The 13,439-nt window shown below is 53.4% G+C and overlaps 1 protein-coding gene across 6 annotated transcripts in view; it reads left to right on the top strand.

Annotated features, from left to right (window-relative positions):
* Positions 1 to 13,439, top strand: part of UBR4 (ubiquitin protein ligase E3 component n-recognin 4) — a 120,493-nt gene that overhangs the window by 93,958 nt on the left and 13,096 nt on the right. For all 6 annotated transcript variants that reach the window (XM_045858982.1, XM_045858980.1, XM_045858981.1 and 3 more), the window contains 11 exons: positions 305 to 385; positions 2,904 to 2,991; positions 3,532 to 3,659; positions 4,521 to 4,628; positions 5,147 to 5,266; positions 6,011 to 6,201; positions 6,829 to 7,002; positions 7,342 to 7,441; positions 10,840 to 11,058; positions 11,949 to 12,062; positions 12,942 to 13,084. In XM_045858982.1, the coding sequence (XP_045714938.1) occupies positions 305 to 385; positions 2,904 to 2,991; positions 3,532 to 3,659; positions 4,521 to 4,628; positions 5,147 to 5,266; positions 6,011 to 6,201; positions 6,829 to 7,002; positions 7,342 to 7,441; positions 10,840 to 11,058; positions 11,949 to 12,062; positions 12,942 to 13,084 (1,466 nt within the window). The remainder of the gene's footprint in view (positions 1 to 304; positions 386 to 2,903; positions 2,992 to 3,531; positions 3,660 to 4,520; positions 4,629 to 5,146; positions 5,267 to 6,010; positions 6,202 to 6,828; positions 7,003 to 7,341; positions 7,442 to 10,839; positions 11,059 to 11,948; positions 12,063 to 12,941; positions 13,085 to 13,439) is intronic.

The raw sequence follows: 13,439 nt of genomic DNA, 5'->3' as shown, positions 1-13,439 counted from the left end.
GTGCAATAGAAAATTGCCTTTTCTGGTGCTGAGGCTGAAATGGACTCAGGCTAAGAGAAGGTCCTTGGCAGGGATTCGTAGCCTGGGGTCCATGGTTCGGGTTAAAGGGTGTTTGTAACCCATGAGATCGTGTACAGAATCCTGTGTCGTGCACACATGCACGTTTTTAAGAGAGGGAGACTCGATTGATCCTCGACACATGAAAGTCAGGAATCGAGCCGCCGCTCTAAAGTGCCCTTTGATCTTGACGTGTGCCTGCCCTCCAATTACCTGGAATAACAGCCTCGTCTGCTTTTCCGTTCAGCTTCTAGTGAACAATAAAATCATTAGTTTGGACCTTCCTGTGGCTGAGGTTTACAAGAAGGTCTGGTGCACCACGAACGAGGTACGTGCTTGTTTCTTCGTGCTTGGGGGTGCGGTTTGACTTGCTGATGTGTGCAGACTCGAACCGGGAGGAGCCGCTGTCGGCCGTCACTTCCCCAGCTCGCAGCAGCGCTGCTGGGGCGTCTGTCTGCCCCTGCTCGTGCCTGTGTGGGGAAGCCAGGCCTCGTGTACTCCTCTGAGGCAGCTGGCCAGTGCAGAGCTTCATGGGAGGGTGGGTGGGTGTGTGTCCTAGCGGTGCGCAGGGGGCGGGGCGAAGTCTCAGGAGCACAGCAGCGGGGACGCCTGCTGCCTCGTACCCGTTGAAGACAGACACCTCGTGACTGAGGTTGATCCCCAGCTTTTGGGGGCCTGCTTACTTCTCCGAACATGTTCCTGGTGGCTGTGCCAGGGAGGCGTAATTTCTGTCTTACTAGCTGGGGAGTTGAGGCTCAAACGGGCAGTTAGTGCTGAGGAGGGGGAAGGGAGGCAGAGGAAGCCCAGCTCTCTGGTCCTCTTGGCCACCTCAGTGCTCTGTCTGCTCGTGAAAGCCCGAGTCAGTTCCCGTCCCCTCTCTCCTCTTCTCCTGACCTCCCGTTCCTTCCTTCCTTTCTCCCGCCTTTCTTTCTCCCGCCTTTCTCGCTTTCTCATTTCTTCTCATCTCTTGTCCCTATTAAGGGGACATTTAGTAAATGAATCAAAGAATTGGTTCCAGCAAACTAGGGTCCCAGTGATGCACTGCAAACTTTTCTAGACTCCCAAATATTTCTGTAGAGTTTAAGAAACCAGATTGGTAGCATGCTGCCAGCCTTTACCTGGTATGTATTTTTGCTCCTCCCATTTCCCCACTGTGCCGGGAGTCCTGGACAGCGTTTACTGTCGGACGGCTGCCGGCTGGGTAGATTCGGTGCTGCTGGCTCCGGGACATGCAGAAGTTTGCCCCTCCAGTGCGTCTTGTCGCTGACATTTTAGCATCAAAACAGAATGATACAGACTTAATCCCTGAGGCACATAAGAAATTCAGATCAGGCTTCTGTGGGCATCCTTGTAAGTGGTGGCATGGAACCCAAAGAATACACATGGGCACCTCCTCTTCTGAGCCATGAGGCAAGGTGGAAGTCGAGGGTCATTCGACCCCCGCATTAGTGTGTTTGATCCACTGAGGGGTCATTCTGACGAGTCCTGAGTTTGTAACAGCTTTTATTTGGGGCTTCATCCACTCCCCTTCTTACTTCCCAATGAACAGCCCATCTCCTTGGCTCCTGACTGGAGCCTGTCCTCTCTTCTAAGTCTGTCCGTGGTCTGTGGCTGTTCCCTCTCTCAGCGTCCACAGCTGAGAAGCCCTCCTGACAAGTTCTCCCCTCCAGGACTTTCTTCCTCCTGATGCGGATCATGGGCTCGGAGACGGCATCGTTTCATATAGCGCGGCCTCAAGTGCCCATTTCTCATCTCCACTATTCTCATCTCCATTATGTTCTCATCTCCATTATATTCTCATTTCCATTATATTCTCATCTCCTCTATTCTCATCTCCATTATATTCTCATCTCCACTATTCTCATCTCCATTATTCTCATATTCCCAGTGAGAATAACGGAGATGCTGGAGCGCCTGCCTCATTACCTGGAGTGCAGTGAACGCTCACGACCCTCCAGAACGCTGTAACCTTCTAATTACCGAAGACGTACTCCTTGTTAACCCATCAGTGTAGAGTTCCAGACTGAGGAAGTTCAGATGAATTTGCACCTTGCCAGATGGTTACATGTAGGCCTTAGGCTCTCCGTAGGAAAAGATTGATGTATTGTCTTTCCTTGCTTTTGGTTCCTGGGACGTGAGTCAGAGCTCTTTGATCCTGTTGACCTCCCTTGTCTTGACTCTGAGTGGAAGTCCTTCCAGGTTAGAGCTTTTGTCCTGAAGATGCAGGCCTGGCATTAGACCTGGGCTTGTAGCTGAGTAACTTTGCACAAGCTGCTTTAACCTGGAGTGAAGGGTAACGTGAAGTTCTTAATTAACACAGGACTTAGCACAGAGTAAAACAATGAGTAATAGTGGTTAGTGTTGTTACCTAGAATTTTAATGGAATTAAACAAGATAACGTCTGTAAAAGGCTTCCTACAGTTCCTGGCCTAAACAGATACTAAATAAGTTAGCTTTCTTTCCCCTAAGACAGGGGTATCAAATTCATTTTCACTGGGGGCCACAAAGCCTCATGGTTGCCTTCAAAGGGCCGAATATAACTTTAGGACTGTGTACATGTAACTACTCCCTAACTAGGGGCAAGGAGCTCAGCACTGCTGCCAGGTAGAAACAAGGTGCCCGCCAAATAAAACAAGGTGGAGGCCGGATTTGGCCCGTGGGCCTTGTGTTTGCCACCTGTGCCCTAAGTGAAATGCAGTGCGTTTGGATTCCAGGTTCTGTGGTTCACATCTTGTAGAGAAATAGAAGTTGTCCGTGTCACTGAGGCATTAAGCAAGACCAGGTGTTGTTTCTTTGCATTTTCTGGGCCTGATCACAAGTACCTTTCTCCAACTTCCTCTGCTCAGGGAGAGCCCATGAGGATTGTTTATCGGATGCGGGGGCTGCTTGGCGATGCCACTGAGGAGTTCATCGAGTCCCTGGACTCCACGACAGGTACGGCCCCTTCGCAGGTAACTGCTGCAGGCTGAATTCGGGGGCCGGCACTGGTCAGCGGCCCATGTCCTGGCACCTGGGGGTGTTCTGGGCAGATGCGCTCTTATACGTCTGGTTGGAATTGAAGGGAGATTACTTCTCCAACTGAGGAAGGAAACAGGTATCTATGGTCTGATTCAGATACCTCTGGGGTTGGGGAGGGAAAAAACCAACTTTGGGGAAAAGACTGCAAATTAGCAACAAATCTGAGGTCAGATTTATTTTTAGCTTTCTTTTCCACATCCCCCAATTAGTGGTTGTGGTGCTTGTATTGTCACATATTTGAGTAAATAATTTTAACTGATTGGAATATTTTAAAAAGCTGCTTGAGTGAGGTAGTGTAGTTTAATATCTAATATCAGTCCCTTTTATTTGCTGTGTCTTTGCTGGAGATGTGAAAAAGGGAACGAGTCGTCAGCCTGGAAGAGGGCTGTCAGTTTTATTCCCAGTTTTTTTACTCACCTTTCCCCCTGCCTCTGCTCGGCTTCCCTGCTCCCCCAGATGAAGAAGAAGACGAAGAGGAGGTGTACAAGATGGCTGGCGTGATGGCCCAGTGTGGGGGCCTGGAGTGCATGCTGAACAGGCTGGCGGGGATCAAAGATTTCAAGCAGGGACGCCACCTTCTAACGGTGAGTTGGAGGCAGAGCAGCGGGACCAGCTTTCCGCTGTGGGAGAGGCCCCTGTGGAAAGAAGTTCATGGTCATTGTGCCGTTTAGCCCTAGAGGGCAGCATGGTGCCGTGGACCATGCAAGCCGGTGAAGGACCTGGCAGCTTCCCTGAGCCCTCTGTGCCCAGGCGCCCTTTCCCCACTACCCTCCTCCTGGCCCACACCCCAAACGCCAGTGTGATGGCAGCCTTCTGCCATGTCCCTGTAGTGACCTGTGGAGCCATGTCTAATAGTCTTTTCCTAAAAAAGGCTGTACTGAGTCTGTTATTATTTTTTTTAATGGATTTTATAAGTAACTTTTTCACTTCTTGTAGGATTCTGTTTGGTTACTCGTCTGTCTCATTACTAAAGAGCAGAGGAGTCCAGTGGCAGCACAGATATCACACTACGATTATTACCTCCAGTGGGTGTGAGGACACACATCACCGTGCCCACGTTTTAAATGACCTACACAGGCCATGAACTTTGGAGTCGTCCTGTTGACCGTTAGTTTCGAGTTAGTACTAGAATTCCCCCCAAGACAGCAGAGCATCACCTGCTCCGTTAGGAATTTGGTGTCTGCTCTAGGTTTAGAGATGGTAAGAGATCCACCAGCCCATGAGGGCTCCTGCTGGAGAACACTGCCGTTCAAAATACCTAGCTGACGTGAGATCCCAGCCACCTTACCGTGTCCCCTTGAGGATTACTTCCCTCTGTGCCTTCTGGGTTTCAGGAGGAGGACCTGCTGATGATACATAACCTCTCTTAAACATTTCCTTCCTGCTTGTCCCTGCACCTCCACTCTCCGATGGTCTCATGGGTCTTGACTGGCTTTTCTTGTCAGGTGCTGCTGAAATTGTTCAGTTACTGTGTGAAGGTGAAAGTCAACCGGCAGCAGCTGGTCAAGCTGGAAATGAACACGTTGAACGTCATGCTGGGGACGCTGAACTTGGTAAAGAGTGTGGGCTGCAGGAGATGAGGACTGAGTCTTGAAGTCCTGGGTGGGAGAAAGACAGCGCAGCTCTGGACTCAGATGAAGTGGTCTGTGGCCTTCAGGCCCTTCGTTTGTCTGTCCGACTGGTGCGGAGGCCCCTCCAGGATGGTTCAGGCTGCCCCTTCTCCTCCTGCTGGCTCACCCCCACGCTGCTGCCGTGACATCCAGGAGCTGTCTTGTCCCCTTCCGGGGTTCAGATCAGAGGCAGAGGAAGTTAGTTCTTACAACACTCCAGACCACACACCAGTGGAAAGGAGTGCTGCTCACCTCGGGGCAACCGGAGAGCACTCTGGGACACGACATTTTCACTCTTCTCAAAGGCCTGCGTGCTGGTCTCACTCTGAGAACACGCACGCACACGCACACGTGGATGGTCTCCGGGAAACGAGGCCATGAAGGGTGTCTGTAAGGAGCAGATAGCATCAGCAGTGAGTGGCTGTGTCGTTGCCCCAGAGTGACTGTGTCTCCTCCCCCAGGCCCTGGTGGCGGAGCAGGAGAGCAAGGACAGTGGTGGGGCAGCTGTGGCCGAGCAGGTGCTCAGCATCATGGAGATCATTCTGGATGAGTCCAATGCCGAGCCCCTGAGTGAGGACAAGGTGAGTGTGCCTGACCTGTGGATCTGTGGGCTCTGAGAATCTGCCCTGTCTCGTTGCCAGCAGTGGGCTTGCGTGTGTCTGTGTCAACAAGAATCCTGGAACCTGCTCAGCTCATAGGAATGGCAAGGCTCAGCTAGTTAATGGTGACATCATTGCACTGAAGCCTGAAAGAGGTGGATTCAGAGGAAATAAAGCTGCTAAGGGTGTTCTTTCGCTCAGAAGCGCTCATTAATGGAGTTCTGGCATGTTCTAGCTGGCAGACATGGCCCTGGTCCAGCCCCTCATTTCACAGTTGAAGAAACTGGGCCTAGAGAGACAAAGTGAGCTGTTCAGTGTTACACATTTGGAGGCCTAGAACCCAGGTCTCCAGCTCCCAGTTCAGTTTCTCTCTGCGTATCATCGTGCAGAGAGATGCGCAGAGAGAATGCTGCGCCATCACCGTCCTCCATTCTCGTGGGTGCTGATGTTTTGGCTAGAGAGATGCCCAGATGAGTTTCAGGTAGCAGCATTCTCTGGGGGAGGGAGAGACTGCATCGGTCTATTTTGAGCACTTGAGACTATTAAGAGAGCCATCACAGACACTGAGAAGGTAATTTATCAAGTGGAACTCACACTCTTTATTCCCCAGAAAGTGCCGAGACACCGTTCTTTTAGGGCTGCTTTGGTGGCTGATGGAGGTGCTACAGCCAAAGTCCTGACCCGATTACGGGCCCTTCCGCCCTCCCGCCCTCTTTCCTACTGCAGGGCAACCTCCTCCTGACAGGGGACAAAGACCAGCTCGTGATGCTCCTGGACCAGATCAACAGCACCTTCGTTCGCTCCAACCCTAGCGTGCTGCAGGGCCTGCTGCGCATCATCCCGTACCTTTCCTTCGGGGAGGTGGAGAAGATGCAGATCTTGGTGGAGCGGTTCAAGCCCTACTGCAGCTTCGATAAGTACGTTGCTTGGATTTCATGCAGCCAAGGGAGAGTCCCCGCGACAGCGCTGAACTAGTTCTGGGAGACGGAGGAAACACCCCTGGGATTTCTGTTAGGTTTCTGTGTGCCAGTCTGGCTGGTCTTTAAGAGGCTCGATTTAGTTGGAGATTCTGTAATTAAAATATAGGGTCCGGTGGAAGTAAGGCCTGCTTGAGTGTGGTTGGTAGGGTAATAATATGGGTGTAATAATTTATAGTTTTAATTTGAACATTTCACCTAAAATGTCATATGGTGTGCTTGAGTGTGATGTTGTTATGTTACAGAATTACATGCTTACGGTTTTGTAATAGGGGATTTTGTAGTTAAAAAAGGAGGTGTTATTTGTGCCGGACCCTGTATATTGTGTTAAATTGGTGAGTGGACGTAGGATGGGAGGAGGGTAGGACAGGGCTGGGGAGATGTTGTGTGGGCTAAAGCGTGAACACACAGAGAATGTTGGGAGTCTGGGTGACGGAGCAGGTGGCAGGGAGAGTGACAGGAACCAGACCGGCAGGTTCTTCGTGCCAGGCCACGGAGTTTAGAGTTGATCCCGCAGACTGTTGGAGATTGTTCAGCTGTGTTATTCCCTTCACACCTTCCGCCTAGGTATGATGAAGACCACAGTGGCGACGATAAAGTCTTCCTGGACTGCTTCTGTAAAATAGCAGCCGGCATCAAGAACAACAGCAATGGGCACCAGCTGAAGGACCTGATTCTCCAGAAGGGAATCACCCAGAATGCACTTGACTACATGAAAAAGCACATTCCCAGTGCCAAGAAGTAAGGAGCAGCTCCAGCAAAGTGCCTCCTTCCCTTCCCTTCTCCCCGGTTCCTTTTCTCCTCCATCATCTTGGCATAATTGTTCCCTTTTACCCGTCTTGGACAGCTCCCTCCTCTTCTGGAAACTGCCAGGGTGACCCCTGAGCTGCTGCAGAGTCCTTGGGCAGCAGCCTTTGGTTTCTGTTTGGAGTACCCCTCTCTCTTGAGTCCTGGCCACGGTCCTTCGTGGTTCTTGGTGGCATCTTGGAGGCTCGTGTTCAAACGAGCCGGAGTCAACAGCTGGTGTCTGGGTAGCCTCTGCCTCTCCGGCCTGCTGAGCAGTCTTCCTTTGCTTTGCAGTTTGGATGCTGACATCTGGAAGAAGTTTTTGTCTCGCCCGGCCCTGCCATTCATCTTGAGGCTTCTCCGGGGGCTGGCCATCCAGCACCCTGCCACCCAGGTGAGTAGCCAGCCTGCATGTAGACCTTGTTCTGCAGGCAGGACACGTAGGGTGAGGAAACCACACACTGTGTTCCCCTCTCCCGGGACTGAGTGATGATGATGCCATCATGATTAGCCTTGAGACATGACCTCCCCTCGTACCTGCAGCTCCTGGAGTGGGCGAGGCTCTTCGGGGTCGCCCGGCTCAGCTCTCCGTGGAGAGGGTGAAGTGCTCTTTGTGATTTCCTCACGCAGCTCCTTCTTACCTGGGGCTTTGTTGTCTCGCGGGGCAGCTGAGCCGCAGTGGGAACTGACGTCGCAGTTTCTCCGCGACGTCGGGACACTCATCACCGCCGATTTCTGCTCTGCATCGGGCAGTTGGAAACTGGGCGGTGACAGAGGCCCTCTGCCACTCTTCCTTTCAGGCCCCCCGTGCCCCCTCCCCCCCCCCACCACCACCACGGGGCTGCGGCATCCATTAGCCCTCATAGGTCCTGACTGGTCTGCGAAGGAGGCCAGGCTGGATGTTTATTTTTTATTTTTTTAAGATTTTATTTATTTTTAGAGAGGGGGGAAAGGAGAAAGAGAGGGAGAAAAACATCAATGTGTGGTTGCCTCTCACGCTACCCCTACTGGGGACTAGGCCCGCAACCCAGGCATGTGCCCTGATGGGGAGTCAAGCTTGTGACCCTTTGCTTCGCAGTCCAGTGCTCAGACCGCTGAGCCACACCAGCCAGGGCTGGATTATTAAAAACTCTTCATGTTGAGATCATTGTAGATTCACATGCAACTGTTAAGGAACGAGACAGAGAAATCATACATACAGATACCCACTGCCCGGTTTGTCTCAATGGTAACATCTTGGAAAGCTAGCAAATACCACAGCCAGGGGGTTCACACTGGTGCAGTCCAGGTCCAGGGCAGCCTCAGCACCACTGGGGCCCTCCTGTTGCACCGTGAGAGCCACCCCCACGCCGCTGACCCCTGGTCTGTGCTCCATTTCTGTAACTTTGCCATTTCAGGATCATGATATAAATGGAATCATGCAGCATGTAACCTTTTGGGGGCTGGCTTTTTTCACTCAGGATAATTTTCGGGAGATTTCATCCAGGATGTATGCAGTGTTGGTTCCTTTTCATTGCTGAGTGGTGTGCATGGTGCGGATGCACCACAGCCAGTCTGACCCATTAAAGGACTCCCGGGCTGTTTCCAGTGTGGGACAGTCACAGATAAAGCTGCTCCCAGTGTTCGTGTGCAGGTTTTGGTGGGAGTGTAAGTGTCCACTTCTCTGGGGTGAGGGCCCAAGAGGACAACTGCTAGTCGCGAGCTCAGTGTCACAAGGAGCTGCCGAACTGCTTTCTAGAGCAATGGAGGCACGTTGCAGTCCCCCCCGAAGTGCACAGGTGATGATCCGCTTTTCCTCCGAGTCCTCGCCAGCCCTGGGGGCGTCGCTGTTTTCTCTCAGCCGTTCTGATAGATGGGTCCTGATGTCAGATGGGTCCTGACATCTTAGTGTGGTTTCCATTTGTATTTCCCTGACGGCTCATGAACCTGCACATCTGTCTCTTCATGTGCTTCATCTGTGTATCTTCAGTGAGATGTCTGTTCATGTCTGTCTTTTTTTTTTAATGTACAGTTTTTAGAGTCCTCAGGGCTGGGCTTTTTTCCTGTTTATAGCGTTCTACCTTGAATATTGTTCTACATTCTTACTTGGTGTCAGTTTTGATAGCTCATTTCAGAAACGTGGTGTTAATAATTTGGTTGTAGACGAGGTTCTTCCACCTCTCTTACCCAGATCTCTCTTGTTCTAAGCTTTTGTTCAGTTTGGTAGAGATGGTCATAATTAATACATCTTTGTGGTGATAACTTTTCCTACGTAAGAGTCTTACGTTGTTTTTCTTATCCTTGTGGCGTCTCTCTCGAGTGTGGATAAATGAAGAGACTGAGCTGGCAACACAGTACATTTAGAACAAGTCTGCTGATTGTCAGGCTTACTACTAGTTACTAAATCGAATTACTTTCTTTAGAATAAGGCTTATCTAGGTAGGTACTTGGCATTCACACTTCTGGCCATTCACTTTTATCTCAGCACTTACTTACTGAGCTCCTGTTGTGTGCCTACGCTGTGCGAGGCCGAGGAGACCAGTTAGTGAGGTGGAGAGTGAGTGGATTCCGCAGAGACCTGGGAGGTGGAATAAAGGGACCTGGAGGTTGGTTGCGCGTGGGGAGTGAAGGAGCTGGACGAATGAGGGCTCCATTCGGTTTCTGGATTGGGTGACAAGGTGGATGGTGGTGCCAGAAGGAGGGGGAGCACCTAGGAGGTTTGAAGGAAGGTGGGGGAGGGTTCCTGACGTTTTCTCTTAACGCACGGTCTGTCCTCCTAACTGGAATGTGCCCTGTAGGAGGGTACGGTTTTTCTTACCCCAGCACCTGAAACGCTGCTTCACATGCAGCACACACCAGAGTGCTGAGTGCAGTCCGCCCGTGGGATGGCTCGGTGGCCTCTCGCACTGCGGGCTCGGTGTCCAGGAGCCTGAGACACGAGGCACCCTGTACTTCCGCTGGGGCGCAGATCTGAAGGGTTAAGGGCAGACTTACGGGCTCTGGCGAGTGGTCTGAGTTGGGTGCTGAGCTTTCACCTTGCACGTTGACTTTGCTGTTTTCAGTTTATTGTCAGACATGCAGAGCTTGTCATCGAATCACTCATGGCATGGGTGGTGCGGGTCTCAGTGCGCTGGTGCTGTTCCCAGCAAGCTTGCCCGGAGAGCTTTCTTAGACCACACCTGCCTTCGGTGTCCCGGTGCCCTCCGACATCGGTGCAGAGCGCGGCGCTGCAGTGCATTGGCTGCCAGCCTTTTTGGGCACAGCGGTTTCCTGTTGCTATATGTTTTAAAGTGTTTTCTTACCCCCAGTCCCACTTGCAGTTGTACCTCTGGACCCTGAGGTTGAGAAAACTCCTGTGCTCTTTGGTTTGGTGAACCCAGGGGGCCCTTGGTGAAGACTGCAGCAGAGTCCGTGTGAACGTCACGGGCCTGCTCTGCCCGGCACCGTCCCTGAGGCCCCCGCTCAGGCTTCTCTGCAGGTGCTGCTTCTCCAGGGAGCCTGCCCTGAGCCCTTTCCCGGTGCCTGGGCGCTTTCCATGTTGCCCGACTCAAATGGTCACAGGAACCCTGGCGCTGCCCATGTTTTATAGACAGAGATGCTAAAGGGCATAGTGATGGGTCAAGGGTCATTGGCGGAGCCAAACTCTCTCCTGTTTGTCCAAACCGTTCGAAGTGTAGAATCAAAGGGTCTATTTGAAATTTGACCAGATGACATGAGATTGTGCACCGTCTATTTTTTCTGAACCTTGAAGCTCCTGGGAAGAACGCTGGTGAATAACTAGAGGCCTGTGTCCCTCTGGTCCTTTCTTGGCAGGCTCTGATTGGAACTGACTCCATCACAAACCTGCATAAACTGGAGCAGGTGTCCAGCGACGAGGGCATTGGGACCCTGGCAGAGAACCTGCTGGAGGCACTGCGGGAGCACCCGGACGTGAACAAGAAGATCGACGCCGCGCGCAGGGAGACCCGGGCCGAGAAGAAGCGTATGGCCATGGCGATGCGGCAGAAGGCTCTGGGCACCCTCGGCATGACGGTAAGGCCGCTCCCTGAGCGCCCCGTTTCTTGCCCTGCTGTTGAGACGGCCACGGCACAGTCGTTTGTGCATCGGGACAGAGCTGGGGTTGGGGAGCGTGAGCGTGAGGGCTGGGCAGAGGAAGAGGAGGGACCTGGGTGTGCTGGGCTGGCCACTTTCCTTAACCTTCCCAGCAACCCTCAGGGCTGTGGCTGTTACTGTTCTGCTCTGTAGATGAGACTCAGGGTACGGGACTTCAGTTCATAAAACAAGTAAAAGTGATGATAACCCTCGAGGATTCACTGTACGCCACACACTGTACTTAGGCGCCTTACTTGTAGGATTTTATTTAAGCCTTCATGTGGTTCTATGAGGTATTAGTCATACCCATTTTCCGGATGAAGTGACTGAGGCTGAGAGGTGACATACACAGGCCAGGGCACATAACTAGTAGGTGGGCGGTGGGGTTTTGAGCCCGGGTCTGCACACGAAGACCTGTGCGCCGTGTTTGCTGTCCCGAGGCCCTGCAGGGAGCACAGCCCTCCGAGGGCCCCTGCAGGCAGCGTCGGCAGTTGGGACTCCCGTGGGAACAGTAAATGACTCCCAATGCAGCGGCCTTGGCTGCTGAGAGCTGGTGCTGCTGCCACAAAGGAGGGGCTCCTCTGGTGGCGAGTGGCAGCTTGCCAGGCTTCCAGCCGGATGGTCCCCTCTGCCTCCGTGCTTCCTGTGGGAAGAGGGTACAGGAGAGTCTGGGTCTCTACCCTCATCAGAAACCACAGGGGTTTCCTTTGATGCAACCGTCCTTTTAGTGTACGTGGAGGGTCAGGCCTGTCCCCAAGTGTCCCCAAGCTTAGGGCGGGAGGGTGTGTGGAAATCCCCTCCTGACATGTCATCTGGGGTTCCCCCAACAGACAAACGAAAAAGGCCAGGTCGTGACCAAGACGGCGCTCCTGAAGCAGATGGAGGAGCTGATCGAGGAGCCGGGCCTCACGTGCTGCATCTGCAGGGAGGGGTACAAGTTCCAGGTACGGGCCTGGGCCTGGTGGCGCGCCTGCTGCCTCCCTGTGCTGGCGGGCCTCGCCTGCGGGCCTTTCTGTTCCGAGAGGGGCTGGGACTTGCCTCTTGGCCTCTGTTCTTTACAGGCAGGAACATTAGCCCTCCCTGTCACCGTGGCTGCAGACGGCAGCCACTCATTGGATCCCATCTCTGCTCGGCCCTGGGCCCAGAGCTTTACGTCAACTGCGTGATTTTGTCTTTAAACTTGTGAAAAGTCCCAGTTTGCGGATGAGAGAGCAAAGGTCATGGCGTAGAGCCAGAGCCCTGGGCTTTCAGAAATACAGCATGCAGCTTCCGTTCAGGACACCTGCGCCAGTCGTGCCCCCAACCAGAGTTACACCTGAGAGGCGCAGAGCACCGAGGGCCTCTGCGCTTTAGGGCCTGTTTGTTGCCCTAAAGGCCTAAAAGGGGGGGCCCTTTCTCTCCAGCTCGAATTTACTGCTCAGCACCCACGCTGTTGAAGGGCGAGCCGCAGGCCCTGCGAGTCCTGCTGTGTGTGACACGGGCTCTCGGGGGCTGCCTGGTCGTTTTCGAAGAGCAATGATTTGTCAGGAAGGCACTTTACTCTGTTTTTAGATAGATGAGGTAGAAAGAAAAGCACAGTTGAGGCCCACGTTTCTGCTTTTCCGTCTGCACAGCGTCCGCTTAGTCTGGTTGCTCCCCACACTCCGACTGCGCTGTGCCCAGCCCAGAGCTTGACCGAGAGCCTGGGGCGCTGGCCCTTGCTCCCCTCCTGGGCTATCCCCTCCTAGGAGGGCAGACCCTCGGGCCCCTTCTGCTCTGCTTCACCTGTTTCCAGAGCCTCCTCGGGTCTCTCCTCACCTCTCCTCTTTCTGTCGTCCTTGTAGCCCACGAAGGTCCTGGGCATTTACACCTTCACCAAGCGGGTGGCCTTGGAGGAGATGGAGAGTAAGCCCCGGAAGCAGCAGGGCTACAGCACCGTGTCCCACTTCAACATCGTGCACTACGACTGCCACCTGGCGGCCGTCAGGTGGGCCCGGCTCTCGCGGACGGGCTCCTTCAGGGACCGCTGCCTCCTACGGCCTCCGCTGCAGACCTCCGTTTCTGCACCGAGGAGGGCCGCTTGTCCGAGGCCCTGGATTTGGGGGGGGCGGGGCCACCAGCCCTGGAGTTTTAATGCTGTTCCCCAGTCTCCCGGGGGCAGGGTGTTCGGCTGCAGGGTCACTCTTGCCGTAGGACTGGGAAAAGATTCATGGCTTTGGCCCACGGCTGGGGAAAGCCGTGTTAACGTACCTGAAGCAGTGCACCTGTATTTGCTGTGTCAGGGTCACGAATGGCTAATGCTCTGTATAGGGTCAGGGCACGGGCTGGCTTCCTCAGCGGTA

The sequence above is a fragment of the Phyllostomus hastatus genome, unplaced genomic scaffold, assembly GCF_019186645.2.
Source record: "Phyllostomus hastatus isolate PE091 unplaced genomic scaffold, TTU_PhHast_1.1 phas_scaffold_182, whole genome shotgun sequence".
NCBI lineage: Eukaryota > Metazoa > Chordata > Mammalia > Chiroptera > Phyllostomidae > Phyllostomus > Phyllostomus hastatus.
Note: the sequence above shows the minus strand (reverse complement) of the source record. Positions and strands in the feature narration are given on the sequence as shown.